The 15,590-nt window shown below is 41.4% G+C and overlaps 2 protein-coding genes across 10 annotated transcripts in view; both read left to right on the forward strand.

Moving 5' to 3' along the window:
* Nucleotides 1-145: 145 nt before the first annotated feature.
* Nucleotides 146-6,898, forward strand: eif1axb (eukaryotic translation initiation factor 1A X-linked b). The gene is made up of 7 exons (XM_082546321.1): nucleotides 146-317; nucleotides 1,182-1,265; nucleotides 3,637-3,740; nucleotides 3,918-3,968; nucleotides 4,254-4,335; nucleotides 4,882-4,973; nucleotides 5,659-6,898. Exons 1-7 carry the CDS (start codon nucleotides 302-304, stop codon nucleotides 5,662-5,664), a joined length of 435 nt encoding a protein of 144 aa, XP_082402447.1. The 5' UTR covers nucleotides 146-301; the 3' UTR covers nucleotides 5,665-6,898.
* Nucleotides 6,899-7,754: 856 nt separating this feature from the next.
* Nucleotides 7,755-15,590, forward strand: part of map7d2b (MAP7 domain containing 2b) — a 33,616-nt gene continuing 25,780 nt past the window's right edge. For 4 of the 9 annotated variants that reach the window (XM_082546310.1, XM_082546313.1, XM_082546314.1 and 1 more), the window contains exons 1-4: nucleotides 7,985-8,490; nucleotides 9,447-9,533; nucleotides 10,385-10,438; nucleotides 10,655-10,815. In XM_082546310.1, the coding sequence (XP_082402436.1) occupies nucleotides 8,454-8,490; nucleotides 9,447-9,533; nucleotides 10,385-10,438; nucleotides 10,655-10,815 (339 nt within the window). In that variant the 5' untranslated portion in view covers nucleotides 7,985-8,453. Of the gene's footprint in view, nucleotides 7,842-7,984; nucleotides 8,491-9,446; nucleotides 9,534-10,384; nucleotides 10,439-10,654; nucleotides 10,816-11,284; nucleotides 11,729-15,590 lie in introns of those variants that run through there. The other 5 variants (XM_082546315.1, XM_082546311.1, XM_082546316.1 and 2 more) reach the window with 3 other exon arrangements.

Raw genomic sequence — 15,590 nt, forward strand, 5'->3', positions numbered from 1 at the left:
AATAAGAATTACTACTACTACGGTACCTTTACATTTATTAGAGGTGAATTTCGTCACTGTTGCTTCTTTACTGAAAGAAGCGCTTTGTCACTGTAACAATGCCCTGTTCCAATAAAGTACTGAGGTTTTGAATATCCTGGTCTGCGCATGCGCACTTCTGATGAGTGATTCGACGCTGAGTAGCTAGCATCTCGTCAGATCTGTGCTTTCTCTGCATTCGCTCACTTCTCGTGAACAGTTATTGTTTAACAGCTGGTCATTTCTACCGAGCGGAACTACCGTGACCGAGGCGTGAAAGAATATGCCCAAAAATAAAGGTAAGGCTAGCGGGAAGCCATCCGTTAGCGACGAGTTTCAGTTGATTGTGTCGGAGCCCGCCGCGGACACACGCAGCTAAAACGTGACACCGACCGGCTGCTGCTAGTTAGCCCCGCGGAGCCTCGTTTACACGACCGTTAGCGTGGTATACGTGATGTTTACCCGCTCTGTTTGGTTCTATGCGGGGTAACTGTGAATTTAGGAGAAATCTAATAAAGTTCTCCTTTACGATTGAGCTAACCTGATTACTGGTGTAGTCCGCTGCTAACTATTACAGCTAACCAGCTAGCTTCTACCTAGTTACCCCACCTACCCCACCCGGGCCGGCCCGTAATATCCGCCTCCAATTTCCACCAATATTCAGCCCTTTAAAACACCAGAGTGTCTTTATACTGGGTTCTAAACTATTCTTCAGATGGTATTGTAGCGTTTGGACGATGTTACGACCCTTAACATAAAGGTTAGCTCCTGTTTCTGTCCGGTTCCCCTTTCAGAGAGAAGCTCACACAGCCGTTGAAATTAATGCCATCTCTGCTGTGTACCACGATAAAACGCCAGTTTGGATAACTGAAATTGAACCATTCACACGTACTTAAAACAAGGTGTCAGTGTTGTCTTGTTTAGCAGAAGTTTCTGGTGTTTCTAGTCATTTTTGTTCCGTTGCTAAACAAAAAGCTTCCTTAAGCTTGATTAAATTTAACTCCACTCAAGCCAACCTGATGAAATCTTAGTATTGGTGTTTTTCCATTTAATTGTTGGTTGATTGTTTATGGCGCCAAAATTATTTATATGTACGTTTAAAAAAACAAAACAGTGAAATTGACACAAACCACTAATGTATTTCTGCTTGTTTCTGTTTACAGGTAAAGGAGGTAAAAATCGGCGACGTGGAAAGAACGAAAATGAGTCTGAGAAGAGGGAGCTGGTGTTCAAGGAGGATGGACAGGGTGAGTGTGGGTTCAGTTTATTCTGTTTGTGGGTTAGAAGAGTTGCCTTCACCTCCGAGCTAAGCAAGTATGCAAGTATTGCTTGCACAATATAATGCTGTTCACAGAAAGGAGCGCCTTACAGAAAATTGTCAGGTAAACAAAACACTGACAACATTATAGCACTGACGCATTTACGTGTTCAAAAAGGAGTAGGACGAAGTATAAACTTATTCATAAGGTCTAGGATTAAGTGTCACTGCATGTCCTTAACAAACAGTAATTTAGTGTGTTTGATGTGAGTGGGATGAAGAGTGAACTATTAAGGTTTTAAAGTATGTCTCAGTTAAAATACAGTGTTTCTTCTTATTATGGGAAAATAAAATTGAGTTACACAAAGGAGAGTGATGAGTAAAATACAAAATAAAATGTAATAAATGTAAAAAAAATAATTAAACCTTTTAAATGAATGAAACAAAGTGCTGTTTAAAAAGCTGCATATTATTGGATAAGTTGGGTCTGTAGAGTGAGCTCGTTAAATTCAATAAAACAGAATAAAAAGTGCCTCCCTAAAATAAACACATCAAATACTAAAAGTGTAGTGGTCAGTGTATGAAGAAGAAAAGTTATTTAAATAGTAATAATAAAAGTTTGTTCTAGTGTTAGTTTACTGTATCAGCTGTAAAACACAGTTACACAGAGCTATGTTTCACTATATTATGTCTCTCTCTCTTTTTCCTTTTTTTTTTTTTTTTTTTTTTTTAAGCATCTGCAAATAAAAAAATGATCTCAATAACTTGAAATCAAAATGAAGACATGATATAAAAAATTTTAAATGCTTTGGCGAAACCTGAATATCATCTAAACGTTTAGAAAGTAACAGGATGAATACAAAAAGACAAAAATAAATTTAAGGAGGAAAAAAAATCCCAATTGTAAGTTGGGCACAGTTTTAAGAATTGTAAACGAGTGTCATAGCTCATCGTTCATGTTAGAACTACTTAAATCTCTAAGATTGAAATGTAATCTTTCAGTCTAATCTAATCAGTTTTATCCAAACAAAAAAATGCTTGAAGTTTTCAGTCCTGTGCTTGCATATGTGACAATTATTTGATGGTAAATCAAATATTTGCTTAAAAAATGTCTCGTTAAGCTGTGAGGATTTAAAATATCAGCTGTAGTTGATGAGCAGACAGTCAAAACACACCAGCTCCCCAGCCTGCAGGTGTCATTTAACTCATATCAATTTAATTTTGTTTGTATAGCACCAATTCACACCAACAGTTGCGTCAAGGCGCTTTAAGGTAAAGACCCCACAGCATTAGAAAGAAACCCCAACTTTTACATGACCTACTATAAACAAACATTTGGTGACAGTGGGAAGGAAAAACTCCCTTTTATCAGAAGGCAAGGATTTAAGAGCAGTGATGTTTAGAGCGCTGGATGACTGAGGGGTTTACCGGCTTTACTGGATCTTCAGCTTAGAAGTGTCAGGATCCAGCTGGAGCTGCTCAAAAATTCACTGCTCAAATCCGGATGTAACAACCTTCTGAGGAGCAGGTTTAAAAACAAATTAAAATTTAAAGTTAAACATTGCAATCACTGGATGATCTATCTTGTGTCATTATGCCATTCACAAATATTTATGGCTGGATCCACTCCCTACAGCCTCGGTGCATGTGTCACTGATCCTGCCAGACCTGGATCAGAGAATCAGGGACCTCCTGGACAGTCTGGTGCTATTTGGAAGCATGGGTACAGAACACTTCAGAGGTTCTGATGAAGGTGTGGGTCAGTTCTGCCTTCATCATTCAAGAACTGTTCTGTACCAGGAAGAACCCAAAGCACCAGGATAGGATTGCAGTCATTCTGGAGTGTGTTTCAGGCTTCAGACTCTCACGTCTGTCGCATGTGCTCAGTGTGAACAGTTTGTTCAGAAACATGCACAGGAGTGACCTGCAAAGCAGCACATACTGTTCCTGCTGTTATCTACAGCTTTGTCTAGCTCTGCTCCTGCTGGTGTCCACTCCAAATCTTGGCACTCTGCTGGGAGACTCTGCAAACTTTCCTGTAACCGCAGGCATGGAGATCCTGAAGGATCTGGACTGCACGGGCAACCATCAGTAGCCGGGACACTAACTAAAAGCAAAACTAGAGAAAAATCAGTCAGAAGAGAGGAAGAGCGAGCAGTCTGTGGGCACCACCTGCCATCCCTTTGTGGGGGTTGTCTTGTTGTCTCATCCAGTGCATCTGTCACTTTCATTTGCACCAAGGCAGCTGAAATAGATTCATAATGGTTTATTCCTCCTATTCTGAACAGTGTACGAGCCCTTTATTACAGGCGAGTATATCACGGGTTGATTTAAGCTTCCTTTGCTCTCTTGTGTCTCAGAATACGCTCAGGTGATTAAAATGTTGGGGAACGGACGTCTGGAGGCAATGTGCTTCGATGGAACCAAGCGGCTTTGCCACATCAGAGGAAAACTCCGGAAAAAGGTAGGAATGACCCGAGCACCTTCTGTCGCCTTCTCCCACCATCACACACAGAGGAAACTCTGTGGTGTGACGCCGCGTCAGCATTTTCTCAGGCAGCCGCCGTCAGCGTGTGTGCGGGTCACAAAGTGCAGCGTGACCCTGTGCCACTCATCCCTGCTTTGTTTTGTTTTCCTCCAGGTCTGGATTAACACGTCGGACATCATCCTGGTCGGGCTGAGGGATTATCAGGTGTGTTGGTGGCTCACACAGGCTTCAGATCAGACCACTAATACTGTTGTCAGTCACTGAGAGGGCACCGTGAAGCTTTAACAGCCTGAATTACTTTTCCTAAACTTATTTGTGTTTTATCAGTAGAGATGTTGATGTTTATGATGGCCACAAATAACAGAAAACTGCTCACAGTTGTGTTTACATGGAGAGTCCTACCTACGGGGCTCTGTAGGGGGGCTTAGTTAAAAAATCTTAAGTTACTGTGATCAGTAACACAAACTTCAACCCCAACTTCTGTTCCAGGACAACAAAGCTGACGTCATCCTTAAGTACAACGCAGACGAGGCTCGCAGTTTGAAAGCGTACGGAGAGCTGCCAGAGCACGGTGAGTTACGCTGCACGTGTCACATTAACGAGGCGGTTTTTTAAAAACTTGCTGTGTTAATGTTACTGCAGCTGGTTGTCTGGTGTCTGTTTTACTTCCATGAACTTCCACAAACATTATTGTGTCAGACCTGTAGGTGAAGTAGGATTCTGTTTTCCTGCAAATCCAAGGTGGAAAATAGTTGCAGGTTTTGATCAGCAGAGGGCCTCATTGCACATCACAAACATACTGAATTTTGGGACTGAGCAAAGTAGCAGCACCGTGGTGATGACCCAACCAACTGCAGGAAAACAATAGAGGAAGCGTTAGGGCTACCCGGTTAGCCATGCATGAACTTTCAAAATAAAAGTTCAAGGTTTCTCCACTAATAAATCACGTGCAAGGTGGAGAAGTGGTGACAGTCTCATTTCCAAACTGCTCCCTGATGGTGATCATTCAGAGCATCTATAACTGCACAGTCCGACCCTGTGGCGTGATTAGATTCACTCTGGGGTCGGCGTGAGTACTCGTGAGATGTTTCTGATGCATTTTCTGTTTCATCTGCAGCCAAAATCAACGAGACAGACACATTTGGACCTGGAGACGACGATGAGATTCAGTTCGATGACATTGCAGATGACGATGAGGACATTGATGATGTAAGTTGGCGTAATTGAACAATATTTTTTTTATATATTCTAAGTACCTGAATTTAATTCTTCACAGGAGTGAATTATAATCCCAAAAGTAGTCTTGAAGCCAGTACAACACCTTGAATTAAACATAAAGAACTAGCAGCATAATTTTACTTTCTTCTTTTAGTTCTAAATCTCCATCAGTGACCTTATTTTCTGAGACACAGTGGAGCTTTGCTTGCTCTTAAACAAGTTTGGTCTTGGAGCTTGTGTCATCAAAAAAGTTGTGGTGGTCACATTTTATTGCATTTTATAGACAAAAAGCTTATAAATCATAATTGGTCGTATTTAAGTTCATTTCTGATTTAAAACAATAAAAAAAAAAAAGAGGAGATGTGAGGATGGTTCTGACGAGACAGTTTAGCTGAGCGAGCCTGGGCGTAAACTTGTTTTTAAGTGACTTTGGAGTCTTGCACCTTCTAACAGCCTTATATTGGCTTTTTTTCACACGTGTTTTAGATTAATGCATTTGAGAGATTTTCTAGATATTTGATGATCCTCACCATCTTTGGTTGCACTTTAACCCCCAACATGATATAAACTGTAGAAGTAGTTTGTTTGGTCCAAATATGGTGGATAACTAAACTGCGTGCACGCTGGGATCAGATTGTGCAGAACAAACTCAAATGTTTCCTCTTCCTCTTTGCAGATCTAAAATCCTGCCACTGGAGGGAGAAGGTGGGATTTTGTTAGAGATGCTCCGATTGGGATCTTTCGAGCCGAACACAGCGCACCGAAAATAATTATTTTTATTAAGATCAGCCTATGCCAGTCCAATACAGTTTATTAATATACAGTATGTTTAATCCAGCTTGTTTATCATCAGTAGACATCTTTGTTGTTTGGAGAACTTTAAGTGCATTTCACACGGGGGAGATCACCATCAGTACTTTGATTTATTAGACAAGACGCTGCTTTAGAGACTGTCTCAGTTATCAGACGGAGACCACTGAGGAGGATGATTATGAAGATGATGATGACGCCGACAGTTTGCTTTCCCCACCTTTGTGGAGAATCTGAGCTGATCGACTGCATCATACGTGCAAGGTGAACATCTGGAGCATTTCTAGATTTTTACCCTTTGCTTCCAGCTGCAACAGAAAAAGGCAAATCTGCCATCTCAGTTTTGATTATTTGTTTCCTCCTTAATTTTACACACAGCTGCGCAGAAAACACACTCATTGTCTCATGACTGCAAAATATCTCACACCTAGTGCATGTCATCTTTTAAAAATGTATTTATATTCATTTCACACTGTGGAATTTACAAACGAGTACAGAATCTCTGGATTCGCCAATAAAAACATTAACTAGTTTGTGTTTTTCCTCCTTGATCGTTTATCGTTGTTTGTTGATTGCAGAAAGAATGCGTTGACCTCCACGGTGGCTTTTTGCTCCCGTTCCTTTACGCCCTGCCTGCTCACATAAGCTCGTATTTTTAGTTTAAACCCAGGCTGAATGAAGGCAATCCTGCTCCCCTAAAATCAAAAGAAGACTCAGATGTATTCTTCTGTTTACTTCCCTCATTTGTCTTTCTGTTGTTGTTTCTTTGTCCTCTCTTTGAACTCTTTGCTGCTCGCAATTCCGGTCGCTAGACCAGCGGTTCCCAAACGTTCCCCTTGCAGACATCCCCACCAGTTAAACCAGTAAAACCTCACAGCACAGCCATTTATCATCGCATAGAACCTCTAGAAAAATCAGTGATTTATATCTGCAGCATATTATATCTATTTCCCCTCCTCGCAGTCCCCGAGGAGGCCCAGCACCTCAGTTTGGGAACCACTGCTCTAGCCGACGTGGGGCCTGTTGCTGTTGTAACTGAATTAATAAAAAATTAAAATGTACTATGATGTTTGAAGGCTGGGTTTCCAATAAAGATCTTAACTCCACTGACCTGGCATCGTGGTTTTTGGGCGCCTAACGCACTTCCTGTGCCGGTCTGATGGTGGCAGCAGGACAGATAAACTGACCTTGTGCTCTTGGGCACTTTAAGCTGAGAACATTCAGGGTTGCAGGGAACAAAAGCTGGTATTTTTGTCCTTACAGTGTGGAGAGGCTGTGCAGGAAGTGACGACCTGCTGTGGTGAATCCTTCAGCCTCAGGCTCACAGTGTGCCTGCTCTTTGTCTCCAAATGGTTTTATTTAAAGTTGACCAGTCCTTCTGTCCCTTATTTAAGTTCTTATTTCATATTATTTCTACTCTTAAATGTTTACGTTGGGGAGAACAAAGACCAAGGAAAGAAGCTCAGTAATGCAGGCTTTTTCTGGCACAGCGCTTGCAAAAACAATACCTAATTAGATCAGAACCTTTGGTATCTGTTTATACTGCATTTATACTCTGTGTGTTTGTGTCTTATGTCCTGCAGGTTTTTCATAAAGGTCCATTTTACCACATTATTGGGTTTATGTAATGTGATATAATTTGAATGCACACCGAAGCGGATTTTGACCGTTTTTAAGACATCGGCTGGTTTAGTTCGTTGGATTTCTGCAATTATCACACAAAAACATCTGTATCTGAGAGGCTGTGGTCCACACGTTAATTTTTTCTTTGTGATTTATTTAAAAACCTCATTGTTGTTATTTATAGCGCTGCCATCTGAGGCGACTCAATAAGCGTGTGTGTGTTTTGATCTGAAAACAGCAGCACTGACCCACATTTACAGCAGCCATCCTCACGGTTTGCTATTATCTATGACGTAACTGCATCGCTGGGGCCGGCACGTGCGGCCTGTCACGAGCCAATTTCAGCTAGTTTTACTGCCACGTGAGGAAGAGTGTGTCCTTTTGTGACGACAAACGGATTTAATCTGAAAAGTTACAAAAATGAAAGTAAGTGACATAAACATGTTGTAAAGCTGCTTTACAGTGATTTATTCTTCCGCCAAGCTGCTTTTATAGTTCTGGGCAAGCGACAGGCGCTACCTGGTTGCTAAGCGACGCATAACAGCGCGAGTGGGCGCATTAATATGTAAATTAGCCAAATGTAAAGCGGTCACAGGTTCGTGTTTCCGTTATAAACCAAAAAGCTGGAAAATGTAATATTATTTTTTTTACTACACGTTAGATACTTTTATAATATCACAAAGAGCAATGTTTAATCTTTTTCTTTCATTCCAATGTTTTTATTTTTATTTTATGAAGTAGTCCCGACGTTTCGTTGAAGCTACCCTTGTATTTGAAGCTTTAAATATGGCTACATTGGCGGTATCGGTTCTGGTTTATCTGAGAGAAGTATATACGAGGACTGACATGAAGATTACGTTTTATAGCATCGAATAGAAATCCACTCTTGCTCCCCTCCCCTCCCTGTGCCTCCATACTCCTAGCATCCTCCTAGACTTCTCCTGAGTCACTGTGTCGGACCGGCGCTCTCCTGTGTGGGGTACCGCGGGTTTAACGTCTTTCTGGCTCTTGTCACGTCCCTCTACTGGAAAACACTCGATGACCCAGGTGGCTCCAGGTCCAGCTGACATGACAGGTGAGAAAAATATATGCTCCTATTTATGAATCTTATATTAAATGTGTATTATTGGCTGGGTAATCTTCCTACGCTCAGAAACGCCCATGGACAAACATTAACCCACAACCATTAACCTGGATAGGACTGATTCACGCTGCATTTTCATTTAAAGACCTTTAAAGAGTCATGCGTTACATCCGCATATACTGAAGAATTACTTTAGATATGTGCATCTGGAAATAAATTTTCCATGTGTAATGTTTCTTATGTTTAGGCATGGTTTTGCATGTTGCGTTGTACAAATATGTTGTTGCATTTCATATATAGAGGTCTACGTGAGTGATACACATCAAATGACGTCTTAGGAAGTATATTTTATGATAGGCCAGCATAAATATTCTAACTGATTATGTTTGCTATCCTACATTATATTGATTCCACCCATCCCTCTTTATGGGCTGTCAGCTCTTTAACCATCCACAGTCCTCGATCATCCTCTTAAACAAACAGCAGATTTCTGCATGTGATGTAATGTACACTGGAGACAGAGTGTGGGAGAGGGGACTTTTGGCTCATGTTTGCATGTTTTTGCATATCTAATGCCTGTATGTTAAGACCACTGTTTGTTTGTTTTTTTTAAAAAAACCATTGAATGCACAGAGCACGGTGGATAGTTGCCCTTTGGCTGCTTTCAGGCTGTCAGTTTGACAGATTAAGAGGGAAAAAAAGGAGCAGGAAGAAGGCCGGAGGTTACACTCAGGGGTCTTGCTCTGACATCTGACCCCCAGAGGCGAAGCAGTGACTGACAGAAAATGTATTGCATCTGGACGCCCTGTGACTGATAGCTTTCTTAATCCCTGCTCTTCCATATTGACAGAGTGGTCACGTTTGCCGCTCTGGCTTTACATTTTTAGCTTTATTTTGCTTCTCGGCCAAGTGTGAATCATGTCTGACTCTTCTCTCCCAAAACACAGCGCTGGTCCCTCCTCCTGCGCCAACACTGCTCGCCAACAGGCACGCATCTCCTTCTCGATCACCATCCAATCACAGGAGCCCTCCAGGTAAATGTGTAATCTCATCATAGCCTTTTACATACTCCCAGTATTTTAATAAAGAAGAAGGTGACAGTTCTATTTATAGAGCGCCACTTCAAAACAACAGTCATCTCCAGGGGCTTTATTTAGTGAGCTGAAAACAAACTGCACAATCACAGCATCCCCTATGAGCAGCACTTGGTGACTGCAGGAAGGAAGAACTCTGTTTTGATAAAAATCAAGCACAGGAAGTGAATGACTTTGCAAAACAAAAACCTGCAAGAGAGATTAAACAAAAGTTAATGACACAGTCATATTCGTGGAAGCTTGTTTCTGCCCCTGGAATAAAACAAAAAGGTTCTTTTGCCCCTCAGAAGTCAAAATTTTGGGTTATTATTTCAGGATTTCTGCTTACTAACAAAAACTTCTAAGAAGATAACTCAACTTGGGAAAATTACCTGAAGATAAGAGTTACTGAGTGAAATTTTTAAGATAGCAACCTGAAATTTTGACAACAAGCTTCTGTACACTTATTTATTTAATATGTGTTTGTTGAAGGACATATCCTGGTCAAAAAATGACTGATGATTCTTCATAATCTTATTGGAAGTCTAAGGAAATGCCATCCAGAGTCAGCGTCCGGTTAGACACTGAAACATAGATAGATGCAAACTAACGTTAGTATTATTTTTGAGTCATTCCCGTATTTGTCTTAACTGTTTTTCAGATTGTGTTTTTGTGTGGTTAAAATTCCAAACAAAGTGAATGTGATTACATGTAGGGGTGGAGCTAAAGCAACATGATAAAACATGAAAGATATCAAACATATGTAGAACCTGCAGGCGGCCAAACTAATCACTTAATTTTTCCTTTTACAGGCTCCCAGCTGCATTTAGCAAAAGAGCAAAGCAACGACGGAGAGAAAATTCGAGGTATGAGCGATTGTCCAGCTGGTGTAGCTGAGTGTGGTCTGTCTGCTTCATCTGTCACTGGCAAACGCACACAGATTGTTGGAGGCTTTCCTGTGATACGCAGTGTGCTGTATAGTGGATCAAGAAGTGCATTATTTCCCTTAAAATGTTGTGGAGGAAACAGTAGAAGTTGAGTTTCTAAATAAGTAAATAACGAATACCCCGGTGTGTGCGCAGAGCTGTCGGAGGAGCTGCAGGATAAAGAGCGTCGCGTTCAACAGCAACTGGAACGCTGCGCAGAGGAGAGAGGGAGGAAGATGGAGGAGCAGAGGAGGAAGGAGCAGCAGCGCAAGGTGGCGGCCGTGGACAAGAGACGAAAACAGCAAGAGGCGGAAAAGGTCAGAGGTCACAACACACTAATGCGTCGTTCCATTTAACTGGGAAGCCCGATGTTAGAACGATGTCATCCCAAGATAAGCGAGTTCCAGTGGTAAAGTCAAAAAAACTGGATTTGCTTTGCTCTTTAGAAAGGTAGAATTCACTAGCTAAACAGCGTGAGGCTTGGTTTTTGTGCTTAAAATCAAAGCTTCTGCACGTTCCTGCACAGGGTCTGGTCTGTTCTCCACATTTGGCTTTTTAAGCCACTTACAAATAAAGCTTTCTACCACTGTCTTCATTGTTAGGTGGGGGCTGGTGACCTGCTCTGACTTTAAAATTCAGACTAGGAATTCAAAAAATTCTGTCTTTGAATTTCAAATGGAACGGACCATAACTGTGCTTTCAGATAACATGAGAAGAGTAGAGACCCACCAAGGCTCTGAAGCATATGTGGCTTCAGATAGGGTTTAACTAATGACAGGGTTATTGGGAAAGAAAGATGAGCTTCGCTAGCTCTCTGCTGCTTTGGGTTTCAGGTCATTTGTTTGCATTGCAGACTGTCAAGGAAAAATACAGTTAACATAAGAGGCGAGTCAATTCATGGGCGAATAGTGTGGTTGGGAGAAAAATCTGACTTTGTGCAGTCTTTAAAAAACTGCTAACACAGCTAAACTGCAAACAGTACTAGTGAGCTAAAGGGGATACGCACAGCTAATTCATTCAAACCCCTTGGGGCTGGTCTGGTACCTGGTTGCCAACTAACAACCAGGTTAGCTAAAAACTGCTGTAACGTGCTTGCTAGCATTTCATGGCTGTTTCTCAACATGCATACTTGTGAAACATACAAGTACACCTCCAGTTAAAAGTCCACTGTGTTCCTGCTCCACCCATCAAGGATGCTTCACCTGCATGCATTTGGAACGGAAAACAAAAGTAGGGCCAAACTCTTACATTTTGAATATATTAATGTTTCTGTGACACAAAATAAACCTTTAAGATGTTTTTAGTCGAGAATGTAGTTGTGGTTAACCTCAAATATGTGATTTATCAAGCTATTGTCTATTTGTACAAAAGGTCTGGCGTTTTTGGAGATGTCCACCCCGCTAGTTTAACAACCAGCCTCTTGCCTCGCCAGCTAGCAGCAGTTTTAAAAATGATCTGTGGGAGCCGGGTGCTCTCGGCAGGTAACATGAGCTCCGACTGCCTGACTCCAGGCACATCCTTTTCCCTACTCGGTAGACATTAAATGCAGGGTATGATTCACTTAGGTCTTCTCTGTGGGGTGATCTTTGGTTTATTTCAGTGTTTTATTTATGCTTAAAATATATATTTTTTAATAATCTGTTTTGTAAAGAAATCTGTTATTATGCATATCATATGCACAGGCCAGTAAATGAAATTAAGGGTTAAAAATGTATTTGAGGAGAAATACTAACTGTGTCCTCCCACCTTGGAGGTTCAGACTCTCAAATGAACTTGCGAAGTATGAACTAGCAAGCAAAGCCCTCATACCTCAGTAGGAATGCTAGCTGGCTAGCTTGCCTAATTACTTCAATATGATGCTAAATTCTTTGTAGTGTCAGATAATTTTATCCATCGATAAATCTTCTAGAACAAACAAACATATATAACTAACATTTAATTTCTACAGTAATACCTATTATCATGAGGGTAGTTAGCCAGTTAGCTGTACCTTAGCCACACAGCGTGTATCTGATATTGGCAGCTTTAAGCTAGAAAAATACTCTTTTGTAAGTTTTTAAAAGGTCATTAGTATGAAATCATTAATTTAGACAGCATCGAGACAATAATGTAATCAATCATCAAGAAGGTCAGCACAATAAAACTGGATTATCATCCAGCCCAGGTCACACAGACTTTATGCTTCTCAGTGAAATAAAATCTGAGCTGTGCTCCCCTCAGACTGTCTCCTCCTTCATCTCCCCTCTTCAGAAACCTGATCACAGGATCAGAGAAAGCCTGGAAAGACAGGCTTTCTCTGTTTCCCACCACTGATCACTCTTTTCCCTTTTCTGTCTGTGAGCTCGCTGCTCTCCAACACTGAATTATTAACCGTGTCGATCCATAATCGAGTCAGTGTGTTTCCAGCTGTGTTGTCAGGCTGAACCAGAGCTTAGGAAAGTCCTGAGTAATTAATGCAGAAGCTCTAAAGACTTTCTGCCAGAAGACCAATTGTGTGCATTCAGCTGAAACATGAAAAGTTTAGCTGGCTGGTTGTCTGCAGACTTAAAGTTACTGGACATTATTGTTTTCCTGAGCAGGGCACCATCCCCAGGTTTGGGATTTTGAAATCCTCTCCTCACCTTATTGCCAGAAAAAATCAGCAACCAAAAACAAACCAGGACATGAGATATAATAAGATATAACAGAAAGCAGTCATCTGTGGTGTTATGTGTAGATGAGCGATGCATTAATATTCAGGTTCAGCTGAACTGTGATTGAAGTTCCAATATTTTGCGGCCACTGCGTGACCTGAAAGTCAAAATTAAAATTCTTACTTCTTGTATGAAGAGCTCTCTTCTGTGATTTTAGTCCGGCCACTCTGCGTTTCATGATTATCTTCTTGGGCATCTCCATTCTGCAGCACAGCTGATTTTTTACATCTTTCTCTGGAGGCCGTCTTCTGACCTCGTACGCTGAGCCCTCAGAGGCGTCTTCATTGAATTAAACTTACGCCAACATCAACTCATGTTTCAAACTGATTCGCCTGAAGTAGAGATCAGTAATGGACTGAAGATTGTTTAGTTCATTTCTTTCTAGTTCATGTCCTCTGTAATTATCACACTACATCATATTGTCACAATACTGGCCCTGTTTTTATATCCTCAGTTGGCTGTGGGCGCTTCCCTGTCCCACAGCTTATTCTACCACATTTTTAGCACATGTGGAGAAAAACACTCCTATAATACAAGAATGAACATTTCAAGTAAAATTATAGTTAGATTTTCATCAATTAACTGGGCTTGTTAGATTGTGTCTTTCCACCACCGACTCAAACCTCTCTAAACACACTGGACGTCATTCTCGCTCACTTTTTTAAAGATGTTCCACACAAGACTTTTTGAGGGCTGTAGTCAACTTTGGCTTTGCATGTTTGTCTTGTTTGTACAGAAGCATCTGATCTCATCAGGCCACACACTTTACTGGCCTGAGACCTGGTAGGTAGTGGGACCAGTGTCGCTACAAGGGAGGAATTCCAGTTCCTGTTAATCCCACTGTACAGAAATTGTCTGCACTTCAGCTGGGGGCGTTTGTAAGAATAAATACAGTGAATGGAGCTAAATGTGTCACATATACCGCATCACGCTGAAAAAGACAGCTCTCTTACAGTGAGGCTGACTTAGCCTGAAATCAAGCAGTGACATGTGGAGCACTTACAGAGTTGTTTCATTAAAATCAAAAATTGGAACTATTTATTGAGCAACTGTTATTAAAAACCGGATTAAATTTTCCAAAAGAAAAATGTTTACGCTGCAAAGTTTGCATTGTTTCTACAGCTCCACAGAGCCCCACTCATCCTGGCCTCTGTGTGGAAGAGGAGAGCTCTTCTTTGTTAGAAGTTCTCAGTCGAAGCAATTTTTCTTTGTGCTGCTTAATAAAAGCTGGCAAACGGCTCAGAGGCACATTACTGCCACCTTCTAGCAGTAGTAGCACATTACAGCTTAGCAGGCGCTGGTAACAACAAGGGAAAAGTATATATTAAAAAATGATCCATAAGCCATTCAGCATTTCTGCGATCTCTTATATGACCATTCCTACTACACTGCAGACAAAGGCAGTAATTGTCTCCTTTACTGGACTATTTCTTTAGATCATAATCCTGTGAAATGACTCAGATTCACAGACGGATGTGCAGCAGATATGATGATGTAGCTGTGGTGTGGGATCCTGCTGAGCTGCTGAGACGAGCTCTTTCTGTTTTTACTTCTTCTTCAGAAGCAGTGAAACACCTCATCTCACTCTGCGTGAGTCATGAGTGGGCATCACTCTGCCTAAAACCACTGACTCATGTTATTACACTGCTGAATTAATGATCGGCTGTTTCGTATCGAGAGCATACATTTCTGGTGGTTGTTTGGAAAGCTAACCAGCACACAAAGGGTTAACAGGTGGTGCACAGAGAGGAGAGAGAAGAAGAGGAGGAGGAGGGGGATTATTATCTCTATTGATGTGGAGGCTCTCTTTGACTGCTAACAGCCTCCACCTCCTCCTCCACCTCGTGTCTTCCGCCTCATATGCATAACTTAATGATATAATGATCAGCTGGGCTCACGGGACGATGACATCACCTCCAGCGTATCGTGTGTCGTTTACTGGAACAGACAGTCGATGCTGTGACAAGCACATATTTCACCTTTGAACCGGAGAGCAAAGCTGCAGGATCGAAGTGCTTCACGTGACGAGAGAGTTAATACAGGATCCAAACTAAAACAAAGCAAAGTACTTAAAACGAAATAGCTTGTAGTCACAGTGCGGGATGCATTTTTTAAATTTATATTGATTGTACCAGGAAGGAGAGACCTCACCAGGACCCATAAACCACATTTAAAAAGGTTTTTGATCATCGTTTAGCACTGATAGATGAAAAACAATGAATCCATTATAAAAATATAACAGTAATCCTTTGCAGCTCCATAAATCCATTAGCTAACTAATCATTTGTCAGTATTTAAAGCAGATAAGTTCCTCCATGTTCTGTGGTGCAGTGTGCAACTGAGCTTTGGTTCCACGAGGCTCGTGTTAGAGGCTACTGCGGGCCTTTCTGAACCAGTCA

Source organism: Aulonocara stuartgranti (genome assembly GCF_965226115.1).
Source record: "Aulonocara stuartgranti genome assembly, chromosome: 9".
NCBI lineage: Eukaryota > Metazoa > Chordata > Actinopteri > Cichliformes > Cichlidae > Aulonocara > Aulonocara stuartgranti.